At 40.3% G+C, this 21094-nt stretch overlaps 1 protein-coding gene across 5 annotated transcripts in view; it reads left to right on the top strand.

The window, feature by feature from the left end:
* Positions 1 to 21094, top strand: part of sobpa (sine oculis binding protein homolog (Drosophila) a) — a 121140-nt gene that overhangs the window by 84814 nt on the left and 15232 nt on the right. For 3 of the 5 annotated variants that reach the window (XM_078940520.1, XM_078940518.1, XM_078940519.1), the window contains one exon: positions 10181 to 10276. The exons of the other annotated variants lie outside the window; for them this stretch is intronic. In XM_078940520.1, the coding sequence (XP_078796646.1) occupies positions 10181 to 10276 (96 nt within the window). The remainder of the gene's footprint in view (positions 1 to 10180; positions 10277 to 21094) is intronic. 5 annotated transcript variants of the gene reach the window in all.

The raw sequence follows: 21094 nt of genomic DNA on the forward strand, positions 1-21094 counted from the left end.
CCGAACTGCGCCAGTCTGTCTCTGCATTATACTTTGCGCTAGCGAAAGCAGCAGTTTAAAGCAATGGCCAAGCTGCTTTTCTGCTTACTCCTCCTGTACTGAAATGTTTGAGGTTTATGAGGTAGAAGGAGCATAGAAGGCTTTAAAATGTAGATAGTTGCACTGCAGTTAGGTTCCACTTGGCCTTTACGTCTCTCTCCCTCCCTCACTCCATCTTCTTCTACGACCCACAACTATACAATAGGCGCACCGGTTCATAGGGCGCCCCCTGCTGGCGGAAGAAAATTTATGACTTTTAAGTGCGCCTTAAGGCCTGTTCACACCGGGACGAATTTCGCCGGCGATTTTCGCCGACGTTTAACGCCTCGTGACTAAACAAAGGGCACCAACGAGAGTGTGCACACCGACGCGAAAAAACGCCACGCGTTAAAGCGTCAAAAAAAAAAAAAACGCCTCGGGTTCGTTTTTTTTTTTCGACGCGTCGCGTCGAAATCTACTCGACCAATGAGAATGGCGCTTTTGCTCACGTGTCTGGAGCTTCTGAAGTTACAGTAAAACACAACTTGGGGGCGCTCAAACACAAAACTGCCTTGCTGAGCACACATACCAGCGAAGAAGATAGACGCCAAGTAGCGTCTACACAGCCGCGAAGAAATAATGACAGACATTCTAAAATATCCCCGAACCAAGCACCAGCTGGAGCTACTGGTGCTTGAAATATTCATGTTTTCTTTGTTTGATTCTGACAAGCGCGTAAATACTTGCTCTCTTCTTCTGAGTGAAAAGCGACTTTAAGAAGCGTAAAGTTGCGCAGCGCCACCTTGTGTACAGGAGTATTTCTGTTTACATTAAGCGCCATCTAATGTCAGGGAATGAAATTGCATGTTCACTCCACTCATCGTCAGCGAAAATCGCCTGGGTGTGAACACAAAAAACGTGGCGAAAAACGCTGGCGAATAACGCCTGGCGAATATTCGTCCCGGTGTGTACGGGCCTTTATAGTCGTGAAAATACGGTAATTAGCAGTGATGATGAACAGCCTTGACTGAGTTGAAACAGGAAAACTTGTTGAATCTGTCTCATGAAGATTTAATTTGAGGTTATTTTTAAATCTACATGCATAAAGGAATCTCACAGGAAAATGTGCAACATCAATTTTGGAGGCTTCAAATGACCAGTTCCACAGAGCAGGCCCAGATTTAGCCAGCCCCACCATGGGATGCAGGTAGAATATTTGTTTTTTTTGGTTTGTTCGTTTTCTTTTTTTTGGTCATTTTTATTTACACTGACCAAAAATATAAACACAACACTTTTGTTATTGCTCCCATTTTTTATGGTATGAACTCAAAGATGTGAAACATTTTCCACATACACAAAATAAGCAGTTCTCTGAAATATTGTTCACAAATCTGTCTAAATCTGTGATAGTGAGCACTTCTCCTTTGCCAAGACAATCCATCCCACCTCACAGGTGTGCCATATCAAGATGCTGATTAGACAGCAGGATTATTATTAAAAAATAAATAAGCATTTTGTCTGCATAGATGGAGGAGCTTGTGCAGCACCACTTGTTTCTGCTGTTGCACATGGCTTTTTGTTCACACCATCAAAACCCCACCATTCCACCGGAAAACCCCAGACCTCCATCAGTGTCTTTCCCGGGAGCTTGCTCCAGGCATGAGGGGGCAGAGTGTCGCTTCATGTCAGCCTAGAAATGTCACATAATCTCCAACATACACGCATCTGCTACCTCACACAGTCTTCCTTCCCTGCTCCTTCACCCTCTGCACTTTGTCTCCATCAGCTGCAGTAGAAGGAGAAGTAAATTAGAGAGATGAGGGTGTCTGATTGTGTGTGTGTTTAACTGCTGTATGTGTGCATGAGTGTAACAGCTTGTGGGGATTTTGTATGCATGGTGAAGGCTGCAAAGCTTCTGCGTTGCAGCTGAGCCTCACTGGTGGCTGGGAAGCCTTGAGGCCTGCCTTACACTGCTCTGGGGCACAAAGAAGAAGGTGATTATCTCATAGCTCCCAGCCATTCAGCTCCAACAAAGACAAAGGAAGCTCCAACTAACTAAACAGTTGCAAAAGTAAACACAAACTAGCGTGCCCTTGTCTCCGTTCTTAAGCTCGTGTCAAAGATCTATGGAGGACACACAAAAGATTTAGAAAAAAACCTGTGATTTATTTTTGTTTTTAGATAAAGATTTAATGATTCAGGTGTTTTAATGGGGATGTTGGAACCATATAAAGTTCAGTGGGAATGTTATTCTTCCTGGTATTCTTTAAAGACCCACTTTGAAATATTTTGGCATTTTTTATTATGTTCTTCTTGTGGCATTTTTCTGATGATGAGGGACGTACATAAAGAAAATCACGTGTAAAATTACATTTCTGAGTATTTCTTTATTCAAATCACTGTGAAATAGGAGCAGGCAAAAAATTTGGCGTTTGAAATTGATCTTATTTATGACAAAAAATATGCTGGACCACAAGCAGAGCAGGGACTCTGCTCCATTCCTATGCATCCACTTGCAGACGCCTAGATCCGTGTACGTCTTAGTTTTCCTCATCCAAGCTAGCATCTGGATCAAAGCTCTACGGTAGGATAGCTCCAATATTGCTTGCCATTTTTGTTTTACCAATATTAATATTAGATTGGGTTTGAGAGGTTGCAAGCTAAGCCGGAGAGGGTGTAAATAGAGAGCTCTCAGTAATGGGGGGGGGGGGGTGACTCGCACAACTCATAGGTGAATATCTTATAAACTATTGCTGCTGTGCTGAAACTGGTTGAGTCTGAATTCCTCCACAACATAGTGCATATATATAGTGCTTTCGACAATTTGTCAAGGATTATGAATCTACAGTTGCAAAACCAGTGCCCTAGAAATTTCCCAGAATGCTCTGCAAAAAAAAAAAACAATGTGCAATAATTCTGTAATAATAGTAATAGTAATAATAGTCTTTGTAGAATATTCATATTTGCAGTTTAAAAAATAAAGTAACAAGCAAAGTGTCTGAATTGCTTTTAAAAGCCAGGGCACTAGACAGTCCTGCAAATTATAATATTTAAGTAAATCATGTTCTTCACAATAGAGTCTCCAAGACTGTATGGTCTCCAGTGATATTTTTCAGACAGGGCTTATGTTGTCACCTGCCATTTGAGTGGCACTTGAACAGCCTTTTAATTTCAGGATTTGGGATCTAGTGTGTGTTCGGCTGTGTTTATCCTAGATGTGGAAAAAAACTGCAAGAGCCTTTCTTTGTTGGGAGCAGCTCTTTTGGCAGCTGATAGCTGCACACACCTGGATGTGCATGCTTGCCCAGATGGAGGCTAGCATGGAGGCAGCTGGTGTGATGTCCCCTGGGTACTGTTGTCACCAGAGGAGAGCCGGGTGGAAGATATGAACCTATCCATCTATATATCTATCTATCTGAATATCTATCTATCTGTGTGCCATCCCCTTTATCTGAGTGTGGCTCCCTGTGTGCGCCTCACGACTCCTTCGGAGTGCCAACACCTCATTAGTACAATATGCTAATGAACTGGCGGCGGGCCAGAGGGTCAGAGCACAAACTGGAGACAGAATAATGGCACAATGGTGCATCTTTGCTCAGTCTGTGTTTGTGTGTGGCCTCAAACGCCTGCCCACATAATGTGCATTTAACTGTCAGTGATGCGTCCGTACTCCAGAGACGCCGTACAGACGTATATGGTTCTGTACTGCCAGCTTCTGAAAAACCATAATCTGTTTTTTTTCCCCCAAAACCATTTGTGGAAGCGTTAAGAAACCTCCCCCGTTGCTTTTGTTAATTGTCACAGACCAGTGTGTTCTGTCAGACGGACACAATTTTTCGCTAAAACGTTCATTTCTTGAAGATCCGGACAAAAGACTTTTCAAAGAGGTAGATGGAGATAAAGGACATCGGTGCAGAAAGCTCAAGACCAAGTAAACCTGACAAATGAGCGGTTACAGGGAAAATATATACACAGCATACAAGTGGGGTTTTTTCACTTGTACATCACTAAAGTGATTCAAAATTATAAAAGGGAGATTCTGGTTTACCTGTCATTTTTAAAATGTAGGCTTCAGAGGTGAATTGATAAATAATAAAAGTTAAACTTTTATGTCAGTTTTACATTTTTTTTTATATTCCTAACTTCAGAGTGCAGCATAAAGAGGCTTTTCTCCTTTCTTTTTTTGGACATCACATTTTTTTTCATTTTAATTCACGTTATAATAATTTTTTATTAAATAGATGTGAAAAATAAATTAATTAAAAGAAGAAAGAATGTTATTTTAAGTTGGTGTCTATTTAACCTTATTGAATTTTCTCAAAAGAAAACATAACTTTTATGGAGCCCATGACGTGATATTGGAGAAAAAAATAATAAATTTGTTCCCAAGAAATAATTATTAGTTCCTATGAAATAATATTTCGTTCCCACAAAATAATTAATTTGTTCCCACAGACTAATAATTGATGTGATAAGTCTTTCTTGGACATGGATGTGAGTAATACTTGGATTTCCAGCAGATACCTTCACATTTTTGTCTGTGTATATCTCATTACAATCCATAGAAGACACAGAGGATGTTTAGAGATTGGATTTATTTATTTTAAAAAGCTCTAAAAAAGCATCAGTAATCACATCTCCACGTCTGGGTTCATGAGATCATTCACAGACTCTCCATCCTGCCCCGAAGCCGCTTTCCGCTGCTACTTCCATGTCTCTAATTCAAGAGGGGAAAAATACAAACAAGAATCAGACTAGGGGATCTTGCTCAGCTGCCCGGCATTGCGTGCTCCAGCCGGAGCTGGAGCGCGGCAGTGGAGCAAGCTGCCAGAGCTCACACTGCCACTCCGGCGGCAGACAGTGGCTCTCTCTCTGTCGTCTAGCCAGCTGCCCAGAGTAGCGATCACCTTGCTATAGTCAATGGAAACATCAATGATACAATGGGAAAATATATTTAATGAACCAGTTATCTTGTTTGACACCAGAAATGTGAAGGTGTGTGTTGTAAATCCAAGTATTGCTCTCATCCGTGTTTATAAATCACTTATCACATGAATTATTATTTCATGGGAACCGATTAATTATTTCACGGGAATGACTAATTAATTATTTTTTAAACCATGGGCTCCGTAAACTTTCAAAAGACACATTTAAATCTAATCTCTTTATATTTAAAATAATTTACATGTTTGTACACATATTTACATATTTTAACATTAAAGTTAAAAATATTGCAGCGATAGAAGTAGTTAAGGACTCCTCTGAATTGAATGCGTTAAGTAGGGGCTGGGTATCACCAACAATTTCCAGAATGGATTCGATCGATATGATTTATGTTTATTTATTTATTTATTTATTTATTTATTTATTTATTTATTTATTTATTTATTTATGTATTTATTTATTTATTTATTTATTTATTTATTTATTTATTTATTTATTTATTCTTTCTCGATTTGATTCGATTTAATTTTGAATTTACATGGTTTATACATTTAGACATATTTGTATAGAAATACAATGATTATTTATGTTTACTTATGTTTAAGATATTTAAATTAATCTAATACAGTTTACATACTGTAAAATTGTAAAAAGGAGAAGCTCCAACAAAAATGTGCTTATCATTATGTTGTGAGTATATAAAGCTGTTTAATTATTCAGTAATATATGTTTAGGTCAAATAAGCATTAGCATTAGCCGTCCTTTGAATCTATTATACAGTAGCATGAAGCTAGTAGATTTTTTGCTTTACTGCTGTTTTGCGTTAGGTCACTGGAAAATGAAAGGCATAAAAGATCCATCTCTAATTTCATGGATCAATTATGGATCTATTAAGATTGGATCGATTCAGATCAATTAATTGATTTTATCAACCCAGCCCAAGTGTTTGGTCTAAATTCTGCCAGAAGGTTCCAGATTCAGTTCACTTCTGTCCAGTGATATTGACTATCTAAGTTCATGGGTTAAACTCGCATCTCCTTCACTGCTCAGCAAATTCTATGCTCACTGCATGTCCAAAAATGTGTGCCCCAGACACGTTTAGGAAGAGCACCACCAAATGTTTTTAGCTTGATTGCTACATTGAGCAATGTCTAGGTGTATTTCTGATTTATAATGCATAGACGACACAGAGGAGGTTGAGAGAGCTAGCTTATTTATTTTGAAAAGCTCTACAAAATTGTTATCATGTCTCCATGTCTGGATTCCTGAGATCATTCAGAGATTCTCCCATTACAGTGAGCTTCACTCCTGCTGGGAGGGCTGTGTCTCTTTTCGTCTCTCAGTGACCTAGTTTGAATGGTTGCTGTCCCACATTAACCAAGGGGGGAAAAATAAAAACAAGAATAAAACTAGGGGAGTGTTTTTATTATTGTCTTGACAAAAATAAGAAATTCATCATAAAGTTAAGGAGGCCCAAACAGGCAGCCTCCCCAAGTCGCAGTAGCTCTCTGTTTGGCCATGAGCTTGCCTCCCAAGGGCCGGGGTAGTGTGCATGATCTCTTCATTTCCATGAACCCTGCTATAGACTGTCCTAGTGCAGTCACTTTGCATCCGAAGGCTACATGCTACGTGTCCCATCGTGCATCACGTTTTCCCCATAATGCATCTCGACCAATCACTGTGTCCCTATGACTGTAGTGTAACAACAAGACAAATGATTGGCTGGTTGTGATGCGTGATGCATGATGGGATATGTAGCCTACTAGCCTTCAGATGTAAAGTGACTGCTGACGAGTATGATGCTTTTGTAGAGCTTTTTAAAATAAATAAATCTGATCTCTAAACATCCTCCGTGTCTTCCATGCAATGTAATGAGACACACAGACAGAAATGTGAAGGTATCTTCTGTGAATCCAACTATTGTTCACATCCGTATTTATGAAGCTAGGAGCTATGTCCTACCAGACATAGCGAAGCAGCAATCCGTGTTTATGAATGACTTATGAAGTAAATAATTTCTTCGTTGCACGAATTAATTAATGCGTTGGAAAGGAATATTATTTTGTGGGAAGATACAATTTCGATCGCACAACCTAATTATTTCGTGCGAACTAGATATCAATTTGTGGGAACAAGATATATTTCATTTTTTTAATGTCAGGACACGGGCTCCATAATATTGAGCACTGTTGTCTGGGAAATATTTTAGAAAAAATCCTTGCAGGGAAGACATGCTCTTTGAGACATGGAATTATTGTGGTGGTGCAAGAATGATTCCTTTCACCAAGTTCAATCAGATTCTCAAAGAAATCAGTGCTTCCTTGATCAAGTGGCCTGCTGCACATCTCCAGCTGTCTGCCAGGTGAGGGAGGTGTGTGTCTCTGCCTTGAAGCTGAAGATTTAAATCATTCAGCTTTTCAAAAATTTTGCTGAGTAAGGCCAGTTTCATCAGAAACTAATCATCAATAAACTTGTTAGCAATGTCATACATATTTTCGTCTTCCAAAAATACCCAGGTTTCTTCTCTGAGCTCTAAAACACGAGACAAAACTTTTCTTCAAGAGAGCCACCTGGCCTCGCCGTGGAACACCACGGCTGAGTGTTTTTTTCCCATCTCTTCACAAAGTGTGGAGAACAGCCATGCTTTTAGGGTTCTTGTTTTGTACAAAATGCATCAACATCCGAGCGGCATTACCGTTTTTTAAATACATCAAAACAGACGTTAACAACAAATATAAGTCTTCAGATGTCACAGTGAGGATTAGGTTATTATTAGTGATGTAAGAACTGCAGATACGCAGCGCGGTTTATGCTCCGCTGCAAAAACAATTCCAACGTCCAAAAATTTGTCTGCCCCCACTTCCCAGCCTTGTCCCACCGGGTGATCCGCGTGAGCCATGTCAGCTTTGCACACAAGACAACAGGTCTACCTTTTATATTCATGAACAGATAATCTGCCTCCCATGTTGTCTTGAAAGCTCCTGTTGTTCATCTTTCTTTTGGCCATTTTTATGGGTGATATTAATTTGTCTGGAGACTGGAGCATGGCTGTCAATGACTGTCAACAGAAAAAAGAACCACTTTGACTGCGCCCCAACGTACTTGCAAAGCATTGTGGGATTGGTAGTATTAGTGGTACAGTATATACCACGGGCCAGCTCTAATGAACATTTGATATGATCTCAGGGGCCATTTATATTTACCCTGCCAATGGCCTGCAGGCCTGATTTTGACACATGTGGTTTAGGGGGTCCCTACGTTGTTTAAACCAAATAAAAATGATGAACGTTCTTTTTTTTAATTGAATCACACTTTAGCAGAGGGAACATATTAGACAAACACGTAAAATGAAAATCACAAGACAATAAAGGAGAACAATAGGCCAAAAATGAAACTTGTCAAACTTTATTAAAAACTTAACATTAAATTAAATATTCCTGTTGGAACATTTTTTCCTGCATCTCTTCATAATTTAACTTAAAATATCTCGATCACCTGTGTGATGTGAGTTACTTTGCATTAAGCGATTTTGGTGTTACTGTAGCATTTCTGAATCCTGTCCTTATTATGACTTTGATCAAATAAATAAAAAAAATTACTGAGAAATTTCAATGTTATTAACAATAAAAATCATAACGTAATAGAGAAATTTAGAAAATGATTACATCACATTACTGGAAATAACAGAAATGATCATGGTATATATTTTTCAATAGAAATTCCTAATGTAAACTATAAAGGAATTCTTTTAATACTTACGGGAGAAAACATAACAGAGCAGAAAAATCCCAGAGAGAACGTAAGAACAGTTTGTACCACAACAGCAAAACCCAAATATAAAGTTGATGCCAAAGCTAAACAGAGGAAACAAGCTAAACACCAGAGTTCTTTTCTCAGAATCTATGCGATCAGCAGTCAATCATAAAACTCCGCCCCCTCATAAAGCAAAAGTAAATGTTGTTTGTTTAAAAACTACAAATTTAGAAAAAAATTCACTCCCCCCAGAGTTGTCATGAATCAAAGTCTAAGCATCAGGCAGCATTGTGACGTGTCAAGACAGACGGATGTGGTGAACAAAATCCATAATATAACTTTCTTTAGTATTAGAAAATGAAAAAAACTGAAATAATCGAAGTTAGTGTATGCATTTTTTTTCTGTCTGCGGCCCGGAACCAAGTGGCCGACGGTCCGGTGCCGGTCCCTGGCCCAAGGATTGGGGACCACCGGCGTAAAGATTGGTGTTTTGGCCATCAAAAATACCAGTTTTTACACTCAAGCATCAAATTTGCCGTGCAGTGAAGGAGAGGAGGTTGATGCCTCTTAAATAAATTAATGTTTGTTTTCTTCTCACACTTCAACATCTCCTTCTCTTTCTTCGGACTTTGACAGTTAACACATTTTAAAAGTGAAATCTATTAATAAGGCAATGACTGTAAATCTGGCATTAATAAGCATCATATGAATATGCATTCCTGTCACTTTCCATCTTTGAAAATGTAATTTTATATTAAAATAAATAATTAGCAAGTTCTTACTGTCACTTGGCAACCCCTTAGCAGAATTTTTCATTGTAATTCTTTCAACTGTACTTTTAGGTAAGTGAGTGTGTCAGGACTAGTTAGCCCTCTGGCTGTCACTTCCTGTTTTATTTTGAAGTCCTGTCTTTTCTGTCTTCATTTCCAGTTCCTGCTGTGTCCGCTGCTTCCTCCCTAATGTGCTCCAGCTGTGCCTCATTGTCTTCTCTATTTAAGCAGTGCTTTTTCTCAAGCCAGTGCCAGATTGTCTTTCTTTCACTGTGAGCAATCCAGCCTTAATCTCTCCAGAGTTCTTAGAGCTTTCTGTTCCTGAATCATTCCTCTTTTGGATGGCCTCCTGAACTTATATTAAAGACTCTGATTCTGCCACTCCCTGACTCCACCATTGTGTCCGCCTGAGCTGCACCTGATAGAGTGTTTTTGTTAAAAACAAACATAAACACAAAATAGATTATGGAGCTTCAGCTGCATGAGTCCACATTTCCCCAACCTTTTTTGTGTGTTGTTTTTAAGCTGTTCTGTTCATTGTAACATAAACCAATGATCACACACCCTTTTTCACATTCACCACTTCTGTTTCCTCTGTGTCACTTTGGTTTCCTCCACCTCTAAGTTTCCTTGTTATTGTTCATGTGTTTATTTTGTCCATCCGTAAAAAGAAGCCATTATTTCTCCCCCCCCAGGCAAGATACGACGATGGCCTCGGAGGGAAAATACTCCAGCACAGCTTTACTCAGGACAGACCCAGGCTTGTCTTCAAGACAAACAGCGACATGCTTGTAAGGATTACAACTGTTTAACTCAAGATAGGTGCAGCTTTAAGTCCTCTGCACAAAAATGTCTTCAATTTCTTTCTATTTAAAAGTTTTACTTATTTTATGGGTTCATTTTTGTTTGTATTTTGGCACTACTGTATTTAAAAACTGTAAAACACCAAACGGCAAAAGGAATCTGCAAACATTGTAGTTTTTCTTAATTTTTGTTTTGTTTTTTAAATTCATTGTAAACAATCAGTTTCTGGGTTTTTCAAAATCATTAAAAAATGGAATTTATGTAACAAATGTTAATAGTAACAACATGAGAGCAAATCCTACAATAGAAAAAGCAGTTTTAATTTTAAAAAAAAACAATATAAATCGGATATGACTGTAAACTCTGACGTTCACTGGTTGTTTTTGTTTTGAATGCATTAGTGCAAACTTCTAATTCTAAAACTTCTGTGAAGCCTAGGGTAAAATAAAGTATCAGGATTTATCTTCTTCAATGTTTCCTGGTCAGTTTAAAAGAGTCCCATTAGTTTAACAATTTTTTAAAGTGTTTAAGAAGTTATATGAATTATGTAAGATACATTTCAGACTGTAAAATAAATTAATAAAAAAATGTATTTATCCTCTAACCTTTTTCATTATGTTTTTAAAAAGTGATGGAAATCAAAAATGCTTCAATTTTGACTATGTCCTAACTTTCAAACGTAAAATATTAAAGTTACAATCTAATGGCAGTAAACACTCATCTATTACATTATAATTGTTGGATAAGACTAAATTGTTTGGGTCTCAGTGTCATCCCTGGTGGGGTTCAAGTGTCTCTCTGTACAAATATGTTGGTCAGGAGGCAGATGGAGCTTGTGAGTGGTTCTGCATGTTTTGCTATATTTGTACTTTTGTTTAAAGGTCTTACATTAGATTTTCTTTTACCAGCTCTTCATACACTGTTTTTTATTTCAACACATTTTTCTTCTGAATTCACATTACATTATTATAAATTTGCTTTTCTTCCCCAACAGAATATAGTATCCAATATATCTACTTTATTTTCAAAAGCGGATTTTTTTATTTCAGCTTTTGCAATGGTATGTGGTAAGTGTGGTAAGTTGGTGACAATCCCAAACTCTTTGTTGCAATAACTTTGAACAGAATCGGCCCCTGGTTTAGGGCCTACTTTTTAAATTCCTCTTTGGTGCTCTTAAAGCTTGTAGTGAAATAGACAAAGCAAACAAATAATAATAATAATAATAATAATAATAATAATAATAATAATAATAATAATAATAATGGATTAGATTTATCTGCGCTTTTTCTTGGTGCTCAAAGAACTTACATTGTGTCCATTATTCATTCACTCCTCATTCATACTTGGTGGTAACTACTAATGTAGCCTCAGCTGCCCTGGGGCAGACTGACAGATTCAAATTCCCTAAAAATCCAATCTATATGTTTTTGGAGTGAAGAAAATTGAAATTTTAACCACAAACTTTTAGAATTTTGCATTTGCAAAAGTTCTGCCTTGCAGCATCAAATACTCTAATCCAAAGGAAAGTGTCAACATTATACCTGGGGGCTGTAACCTGAGGCTCAACCCTCCACTGTGACTAGAAATTTGAATAAATATTATTCATATTAACAATCTGTGCTGCACAATAGCATAGTTGCTGTCAAAAAAATAGAAAATGTCATGTTTGATTTGTTTTTCTGGCATTTTAATTTCAAGTAAATCTGCTGCAGGAGGATCTTATTTGACACAGAGTGTATTTTACTTTGAAAGGAACTTTTACATGTTGCTGTTGAAAGTAAAGAAGTTAAGTTGTTATGTATAGAAGAATATAACACTTTTATAATTCAAATGTTAAAATTTTAACTTTAAAATGCTACATTGTCTCAATTGTAATAATGGCCACATAGACATAAATAAAGTTTATTTTTCTTTAAGGTTAAGTGGGATTTGAAAATTCTCTCTGAGAAATAAATGACTCTTTTGGTTTTAAAGGATGCAGACCCCTAACATTATTCTCTTATAACCCCCCCCCCCCCCCCCCCCCCCTAAAAAAAGATGTCTTGTGACAATCTGGTTTATTCCCAAGTGTTTACATGTAATAAAGCAGCAGTGTGACGGGAGTCACAAGAGCCATGCAGGAGCACAAACGACCTACAACGGTTACACTAGGGATGTGACGCACATTGCTGAATAAACACGTTTAGCCCATGGTGTTCACTACTGTTTCTTCTTCTTCTTCTTTACCTTTTGGCTTTTCCTCTCAAGGGTCCCACAGCGGATCAGCTTCCTCCATCTTACCCTGTCTTCTGCATCCTCTCCTCTAACACCAGCTACCTTCATGTCTTCAATCACTGCGTCCATAAATCTCCTCTTTGGTCTTCCTCTAGAACTCTTGCCTGGCAGCTCTGGACTCAGCATCTACCAATGTATTCACTATCTCCCCTCTGGACATGTCCAAACAATCTCAGTCTGGCCTCTCTGACTTCATCTCCACAACATCTAACATGTGCTCTCCCTCTTATGTATTCATTCCTGATCCATCCTGGTCACTCCTAAAGAGAACATCAGTATCTTTATCTCTGCAACCTGCAGCTCTTGCTTCCTGTCTTTTCGTCATTGCCACTGTCTCAAGGCCAAACAACATGGCTGGTCTCACCACAGTTTTCTACACCTTTCCTTTCATTTGAGCTGAAACTCTGAAAATCACAGCTGACACTTTTCTCCACCTGCCTGCACTTGCTAATTCCCTTCTTTTCCACACTCTCCTTTACCCTGGACATTAGATACTTAAAATCCTCCACCTTCTTTATCCCTTCTCGCTGTAATCTCGCTCTTTCAAATTCACTTCATCTATTTCTCAGGGACAATGCACATTACAACATGGAATTAGCAGAATTAGCCCAATGGCTATTTTCCATCTGTTGTCCCGGTCAGATGTTAAAATTGTCAACCTAAAAAGCTAAAAACAACAAATAAAAACACAATCTATAGTATCAAAAAAAATAATATACTGGGTACAATAAAAATACAATTATAAAACGACCAATTTAAATACCTATTGATAAAAAATACATACATTGCAAACGTTTAAAATTAATATAAAAAAACACAATTGCAGATTGTGCAAAGGGGGAGAGTCATATTAAAATTCAATGTGAACAAATGTGCTGTGGTAATAGCCCGTTTTTGATGTACCTTTTAAACAGATTGAATATAGAAGCTTCCCTAACACTTTGTGGGACAGTATTCCAGTCTTACGTTGCTGTTACTGAGACGGTGCTATGACTGAAGGGACTTCTCCACAGAGGAATTATGCAGTGTCCTCTTCCCAACCCTCGTGTCACTCTTTGCGAGGTAGTTCTTATTTGAACAAACGGGTTAAGAGGAGGGGAAGACAAACCATGAATGATTTTATAAAACAGATAGTTTTCTTCCACTTGTGTCCCTCTCATTCACACACATGTACTCAGTCTTGCTGCGACTAACTTTCGTTCCTCTCCTTTCCAAAGCAAACCTTCACAACTCTAGCTTATCCTCCACCTGTTTCCCGATCTTGCTACAAATCGCAAGGTTGTCTGCAAACATCATAGTCCATGGTGATTCCGTTCTAACCTCATCTGTCAGCCTGTCCATCACCATTGCAAACAGGAAAATGTTTAGAACTGATTCTTGATGTAATCCCATTTCTACCACTCCTCTGTCTCCCCTGCAGCAGACTTTACCACTGTCTTACAGCCCTCACTCATACATGTTCTACATGTCTCTAACTTACTTTTCTGTCACTCCAGACTTCCTCATACAATACCACAGTTCCTCTCTGGGCACCCTGTCATAAGCTTTCTTCAGATCTACAAAGACACATAGTGTAGCTCTCCCTGTCCTTTGCTTCACTTGTTTTTTATCAACATCCTCAAAGCAAATATTGCATCTGCAGTGCCCTTTCTTGGCATGAAACCATACTGCTGCTCACAAATGTTCACTTCTGCTCTTAGTCTAGCTTCCGGTATTCTTTCCCATACCTTCATTGTATGACGTATCAGCTTTATACCCTTTGTAGTTGCCACAACTATGCACATGTCCCTCATTCTTAAAAATAGGCACCATTTCCCTAGGCATCCTCTTGCCACCTAAAAATACTGTTGGAACAACCCAGTCAAAACCTGCACTGACATCTCTCCTTGACACTTCCATACCTCCACAGGTACATAAACAGGACCAAGTGCTTTCACACTTCTCATCCTTGTCCGTCCCCCCTTCACCCTATTGATCTTTGTTACTTACTGCTCCACAACAGAAGCTTCTTTTATTCTTTGTTCACTCTTATTTTCTTCATTCAACTCTTCAAAGTTTTCTTTCCATCTTTCTATTACACTACTGACACCTGTCACTACATTACCATCCCATTCCCTATCCTTAACCACCCCAACCTGCTGCATGTCCTTTTTTATCTTAGTCTCTCTGCATGGCTTGCTAACCTGTATAGGTCAGTTTCTTACTCTTTTACTACCCATCCCAGCATACAAGTTATCATAAGCCCCTTGTTTGGCCTTTGACACCTCTACTTTCACCTTAAACTGCATCTCCCTGTACTCCTGTCTACTCTCCTCTGTGTCCTTTTTTTCTTTCTACTGTTTGTTTGCGCACATCCACCACCTACAATTGGAAGAGGCTTGGTTTGAAATGTCAGAGCGAGGCAAATCTCTTGAATCTTGCTGCAGGCTTTTTCTTTCACAGCACTATTCCAATATATAAAAGACTTTATGTCAAATCATTTTGGCTGTGCACAAACTGCAATAATTCATTTCTCCTCCATGATCAATTTTCAAACAACTGGCGCTTTTATAAACTAAAATGGACACTCCATATTTCACAACAAAATCTGAGTACCTGATTGGTCAAAATTTAAACTGGTTTAACTTTCAACAAGCGTCCACTGGCTGCCCATTTTGTACGCAGAGCCCAAAGGCGGTCAGAGAAACTTGCATAGCGTAGCGTTAACGCAAGAGCTTTGAAGGCAGAAACCCGCTATGTGAAAGCGTGGTTCCACTTTTTATAGAAAGTGTCTACTTGAACGCGCTTTGCAGAGGGCAGTGTGAATGTGGCTTTAGACCTTGCTATTTTTGGAAGCCTTTTCATAGAACGCCTCTCCAGACACTACTATGTTCAACATCTCTTAACCCTCTATCTCTCATCATTTTTCCCTTCATTATCCAAATCCTTAAAAAAATCCTCTGCAACCTCTTTTTCCTCCTTTCATCAATTCCTGACCATCATTTCCTCTGTTGCCTCAATATACTACTTTAAAAAAAAGATCATTCTGATTAGAAACTGATCTTCATCACTGCTTCCTGGGCTCGCTGGGGGGATAGCATATGTTTAGAAACACAGTTAACTTTTGAAGTGCAGAACATTTAAGCTGCCATCGTTGGTTCGTTTGGCACGATGGAAACAAATGACCGTAATTACATCTAACTGCAAACATCTGTGTGCAGGAGTGAAGAGAGAGCGCGAGGACCAGGAAAGCACAACTCCATTAGTGTAATGTGCAGTGAAATCTCACTCACGACGTACAAAGTCGTTAAGTGCTTTCCATCTGTCTCTCTGAGATGGGGCAAATCTCAGCACATTTATAATTCAAAATATCCTGGACTTATCATTATCAAACTCAACTTATGATGGGACCTTCCTGACTTTTACTCAGTCGCGCCTCATTGAGTTAGCTTGACCAAATGAGCAGTTAAAACGTGTACAGTTTATCTGAATACGTCCAGCACAATGTGAAGGAGTCCAGCAGAGTCTGATTCTTTCTTATATGGCCACTAGTGCTCTCCAGCTTCTTCTTTGTGACTTTAAACTTTTATCTTCTCCCTGCATGCCTCTTAAAACAGCCCACCTTGTGTAAAACATGCAGATTTAAAGCTTGTAATGTATGCAAAGAACCAGATGTTTTGCGCATGAAGCATCTGCAGGACAGCAAGCTTTATGTTCTTTTGAAATATCAGCCAGAGCTGCGCTGGATCTGCCTCAACAGCCTGGTCCACCGTCTTTCAGCTGCTGCCAGGCGTGTCCCTGCCAAGTAAACTGATGTTGCTATGCAGTTTGGAAAAAGACTTTATCCACCTTCCAGTTGCATCCCTCAACTTATTAACATTCAGCAAGACGGGGGTGGGGGCTGGAGTGAAGGGTCTTTGTGATAGATGGATGTCGCTGGAAGGTCTGACAACTGATTAATACCTTAATTATCTGCAGTGAGGACCTGCAACTCCTCCCAGGCCTGACAGAGAGCTGTGTGTGGCCTTACGAATAGCGCCATGTTCAGGGCTCGCCCACCACTATCTACTCTGCCAGGGTCACATTCATTTTCCTTCCAGAAGAAATATGTGCTTTTTTTTACTCAGTAAAGGCGTAAAACAGTGATGAAAGAGTGTAGTACGGTTTTCATGAGAAATGTACAGAGACTAAGACAGACGTTAGACATTTAGAAAAACTTTAGGTTTGATGTCTGCATGCAGGATAGAGCGTGTCTGAAAGAACATTTGATGCTTAAATAAAACTGGGAGTATTATTTCATCTGCCGTAGTCTTTGGAGTTCAATCCAAAAAAGGTACAACTACGCAATAAAGCCTCGTTTCCACTGAGCAGTCCAGTCCAGGCTGTATGCGTGACTGAAACTTTGTACCGTTTTTAATCCTTCTTGTGCAGATTCCAAAGTTACTTATAAAATGTTTACAGAAGCATGGTGCGTTCTGTCTGAATAGATGTACTGACTTTGTGAAAGTGGATGTGACTGCATGGGGATTTTTCGTGTGCTAAAAGGGAACAGTACAAAAGAAACAGCTGTGAGTACAAATAGAAAAAGGAGCTGCTTTGCCTTTATTTTTTAAAATAAAAACAAAAAAAACGGAATTTTTATTTGGGGACAGTAAGCGATGTTACATTGCTTTCCAACAAACTTTATCAGCACACACATACGATAAATATTATGATAATTGATTGTGTCCGACTGGCAGAAAACCACCTTCAGTCAGCAAATTAATAATTAGTCCTTTTTTATTTTGATGTAAATTTAATGTAATTGTAAATATAAAAATCACAAAATACAAATAATGAACAACAGCCTTTTCCTTATTGATGATATTCCTTGCTTGCAGAACTTTGTGCTACCAGGCATGAAAAGTGCAATATAAATAAAGGTTGTTTTGGTTTAAGTAGACAGGAAGGACTTTGCATTAAATTAATGTTTACTGACAATTGGTTCTTTGTTTTACAAAGCTTGTGGCTTTGTAAGTGCTTGTGCGCTCAATGCACTTGTCGATTATATATTCACTTGTAATTAATACTTGCTGATGGTGAGCTACTGATGTAGCCACAGCGGCCCTACGGCACGCTTGGTAAATGGCGTATACTTATGTAGCGCTTTTCTACCTTCTTCGAAGGCCCTAAGCGCTTTACAGTCACAGTCCCATTCACCCATGCACACACGCTTCTACAAAGGCGTGGCTTTGTGGAGGCCTCTGACCATCACCAGATTCATGCACATTCACACATCAGTGGAGCCACACTGGAGGCAGGGAGGGTGAAGTGTCTTGCCTTCGATCATTGGGCGACCTGCTGAACCACCTGAGCCACTGCCGCCCTATAATAAAACGATTCTGTACAGGCACAGTGGGAGAAAATGGTACAATCTCATTAGAAAATCACAAAGATGCAAAGTGAAGGAGTTTGAATGTACAAAAAATTGAATGAACACAAATAAAATGGTGATGCCTTTTTATTATGATCTAAAAGAAAGCACTGTGTGAAGAAATGCCAGACATCCATCCATCCATCCATCCATCTTATTCCGCTCATCCGGGACCGGCTCATCTTTGCAGTCCAAGTGAAAATGGAGGAACCTTGAGACGTTACCAGGCCAGCTGAGAGACAGTCTCTCCAGCGTTTCCTGGGTTTTTCCTGGGGCCTCCTTCCAGTGGCACATGCTTCCCTTCTCAGGGAGGCGTCCAGTAGGCATTCAAACCAGATGCCCGAGCCACCTCAACTGACTCATCTCGATGTGAAGTAGCAGCGGTAGCAGCTCCAAGCTCTCTCCGATGACCTAGCTTCTCACCCTATCTCTAAGGGAGTGCCCAGCCATTCTACGGAGGAAGCACATTTTAGTAGCTTTTATTCGAGACCTTGTTCTTTATTTCCTGACCCAGAGCTCATGACCTCAGGTGCGTATTGGAATGGAGATCGACCGGTAAATTGAAAGCTTTGCTTTCTGGCTCAGCTCTCTCTTTACCACAACAAACTGGTACAGCGACCACAAAATGGTTGACACTGCCGCCTTTCCAATGCGCCAGTCAATCTCACACTCCAATCTTCTCTCACTCGCAAACAGACTCAAAAATATACTCCTCCACTTGGGGCAGGAGCACTCCACCAACCAAGTGAGGGCAAACTACCTTTTTCCGGTGAGAAACATGACCTAAAACTTTTCTGTGCTGACCCTCATCCCAGCCGCTTCACACTCGGCCGTAAACCTGAAACATCATCCTCAGAGAGGAAATCACGTGGTCCCCAAACCAGACCTCCTTCTGCCCCTGGCTGCGGCTAGAAAGTCTGTCCATAAAGACTATGAACTGAGCCTGTAATAAAAGGCAGCCCTGCTGGAGTCCAACATGCACCGGGAACAGCTCTGACTTACTGTCGGTTTTGCAAACCAAGCTCCTGCTCCAGTCATACAAAGACCAGACAGCCCTCAGTAAGGCTGCCCGGACCTGATACACCCTACACACGCCTTCTCTAAATCCACAAAACACATATAGACTGGATGAGCAAACTCCCACGAGCCCTCCAGAACCCTAAAGAGGGTGTAGAGCTGGTCTGCTCTTCCACGACCAGAACGGAAACCAAATTGTTGTTCCTAGATCTGAGGTTTGACTATCAGATCGACTCTCTTCTCCAGTACCCTGGCATAAGCTTTCCCAGGGAGGTTGAGGAGTGCGATTCCTCAGTAGCTGGAATACACCCTCCTGCCCCTCTTCTTGAAAAGGGTAACCACCAACCCTGTCTGCCAGTCCAGTGGTACAGTATCTGACTGCCACACGATGCTGCAAAGACGTGTCAGCCAAGACACTCCTACAGCATCCAGAGAGTTGAGGTACTCAGGGTCTCAGATTTTATCCACCCTCGGTGCCTTGCCACCAAGGACCTCATTGAGAACCTTGGTGACTTTAGCTTGGGTGATGGACAACCCCACCCAAAGTCCTCAGGATTGGCTTCCTCAGGAGTGGTTGTGTCAGCAGAATTAAGGACATCCTCGAAGTATTCCTTCCATCTCCCATATTTCTTCTATCTCCCAACAATGTCCCCAGTTGAAGTCAACAGTTCCCCACCTGCATGGAAAACGGGACCTGCAGAAAACTGCTTTCCCCTCCTGAGGTATCGGACGGTTTTCCAGAATCTCTTCTAGGCCCACTGATAAGTCTTTCTCCATGGCCTCCCTGAACTCCTCCCAGGACCGTGTTTTTGCCTCCGCAACAGTCTGGGCCGCAGCTCGCTTAGACTACCGGTCCCTGTCAGCTGCCTCTGGAGTCCCACAAGCCGCTTGACGGCATTCCCTACTTCCGGTGTCCACCACCAGGTTCAGCAATTGCTGTCACAACAGGCACCAGAAACCTTGCGACCCAACAGCAGAAGAGAAAATAGAGGTGGAAAACATGTTCCACCCAGACTCGATGTCACTAAATCTCCCTTAGTACAGCGGCTTGCAAAAGTATTCACACCCATTAAACTTCTCCACATTTTCTTACATTATGACCACAAACTTAAATATATTTTTATTAGCAGGGTAGTTGAACGATTAACACAAAGTGGCACATACAGTAATTGTAGAGTGAAAATTAAATTAAACATGAGTTCAATAAGTTTTTTTAAATAAAAAACTGAATATTGCAGTGTTCAAAAGCATTTAGCCCCTCTGAGTCAATACTTTGTGGAACCTCCTTTTGCTGCAATTACAGCTGCAACTCTTTTGGAGTGTGTCTATACCAGCTTTGCACATCTAGACACTGAAATCCTTGCCCATTCTTCCTTGCAAAACAAATCAACTTGAGTCAGATTGGATGAAGAGCATTTGTGAACATCTGTTTTTAGATCTTCTCACAGATTCTCAATTGGATTTAGGACTGGACTTGGACTGGGCCATTCCAACACATGAATGCGTTTCATTTTAAACCATTCGATTGTAGCTTTGGCGTTATGTTTAGGGTTGTTGTCCTGCTGGAAGATGAATCTCCGCCCCAGTCTCAAGTGTTTCACAGACTTTAACAGGTTTTCCTCCAACAGTGCCCCATATTTGGCTCTATCCATCTTCATAATAATAATGTATTGGATTCATCTGCGCTTTTCAAGTCACTCAAAGCGCTTACATTGTGTCCATTATTCATTCACTCCTCATTCATACTTGGTGATGGTAAACTACTGTTGTAGCCACAGCTGCCCTGGGGCAGACTGACAGAGGTGTGGCTGCCAGTTCGCGCCTAAAGCCCCTCTGACCATCACCGGGACATTCATACACATTCAGACACCAGTGGAGCCACACTGGAGGCGGGGAGGGTGAAGTGTCTTGCCCAAGGACACAACGACAGTTGGCTGGGGGGAGCGGGGATCGAACCGCCGACTCTTCGATCGTTGGACGACCTGCTCTACCGCCTGAGCCACTGCCGCCCGTCCCTTCTTCTTCACATCAACTCTAACCAGATTGTCTGTCCCTGCTGAAGAGAGGCTGCCCCAGAGCATTATGCTGCCACCACCATGTTTGAAAATGGGTATAGTGTGTT

This window comes from Oryzias latipes, chromosome 22 (assembly GCF_053564925.1).
Source record: "Oryzias latipes strain Hd-rR chromosome 22, Olatipes_Hd-rR_3.1".
In the NCBI taxonomy this organism is placed as follows: domain Eukaryota; kingdom Metazoa; phylum Chordata; class Actinopteri; order Beloniformes; family Adrianichthyidae; genus Oryzias; species Oryzias latipes.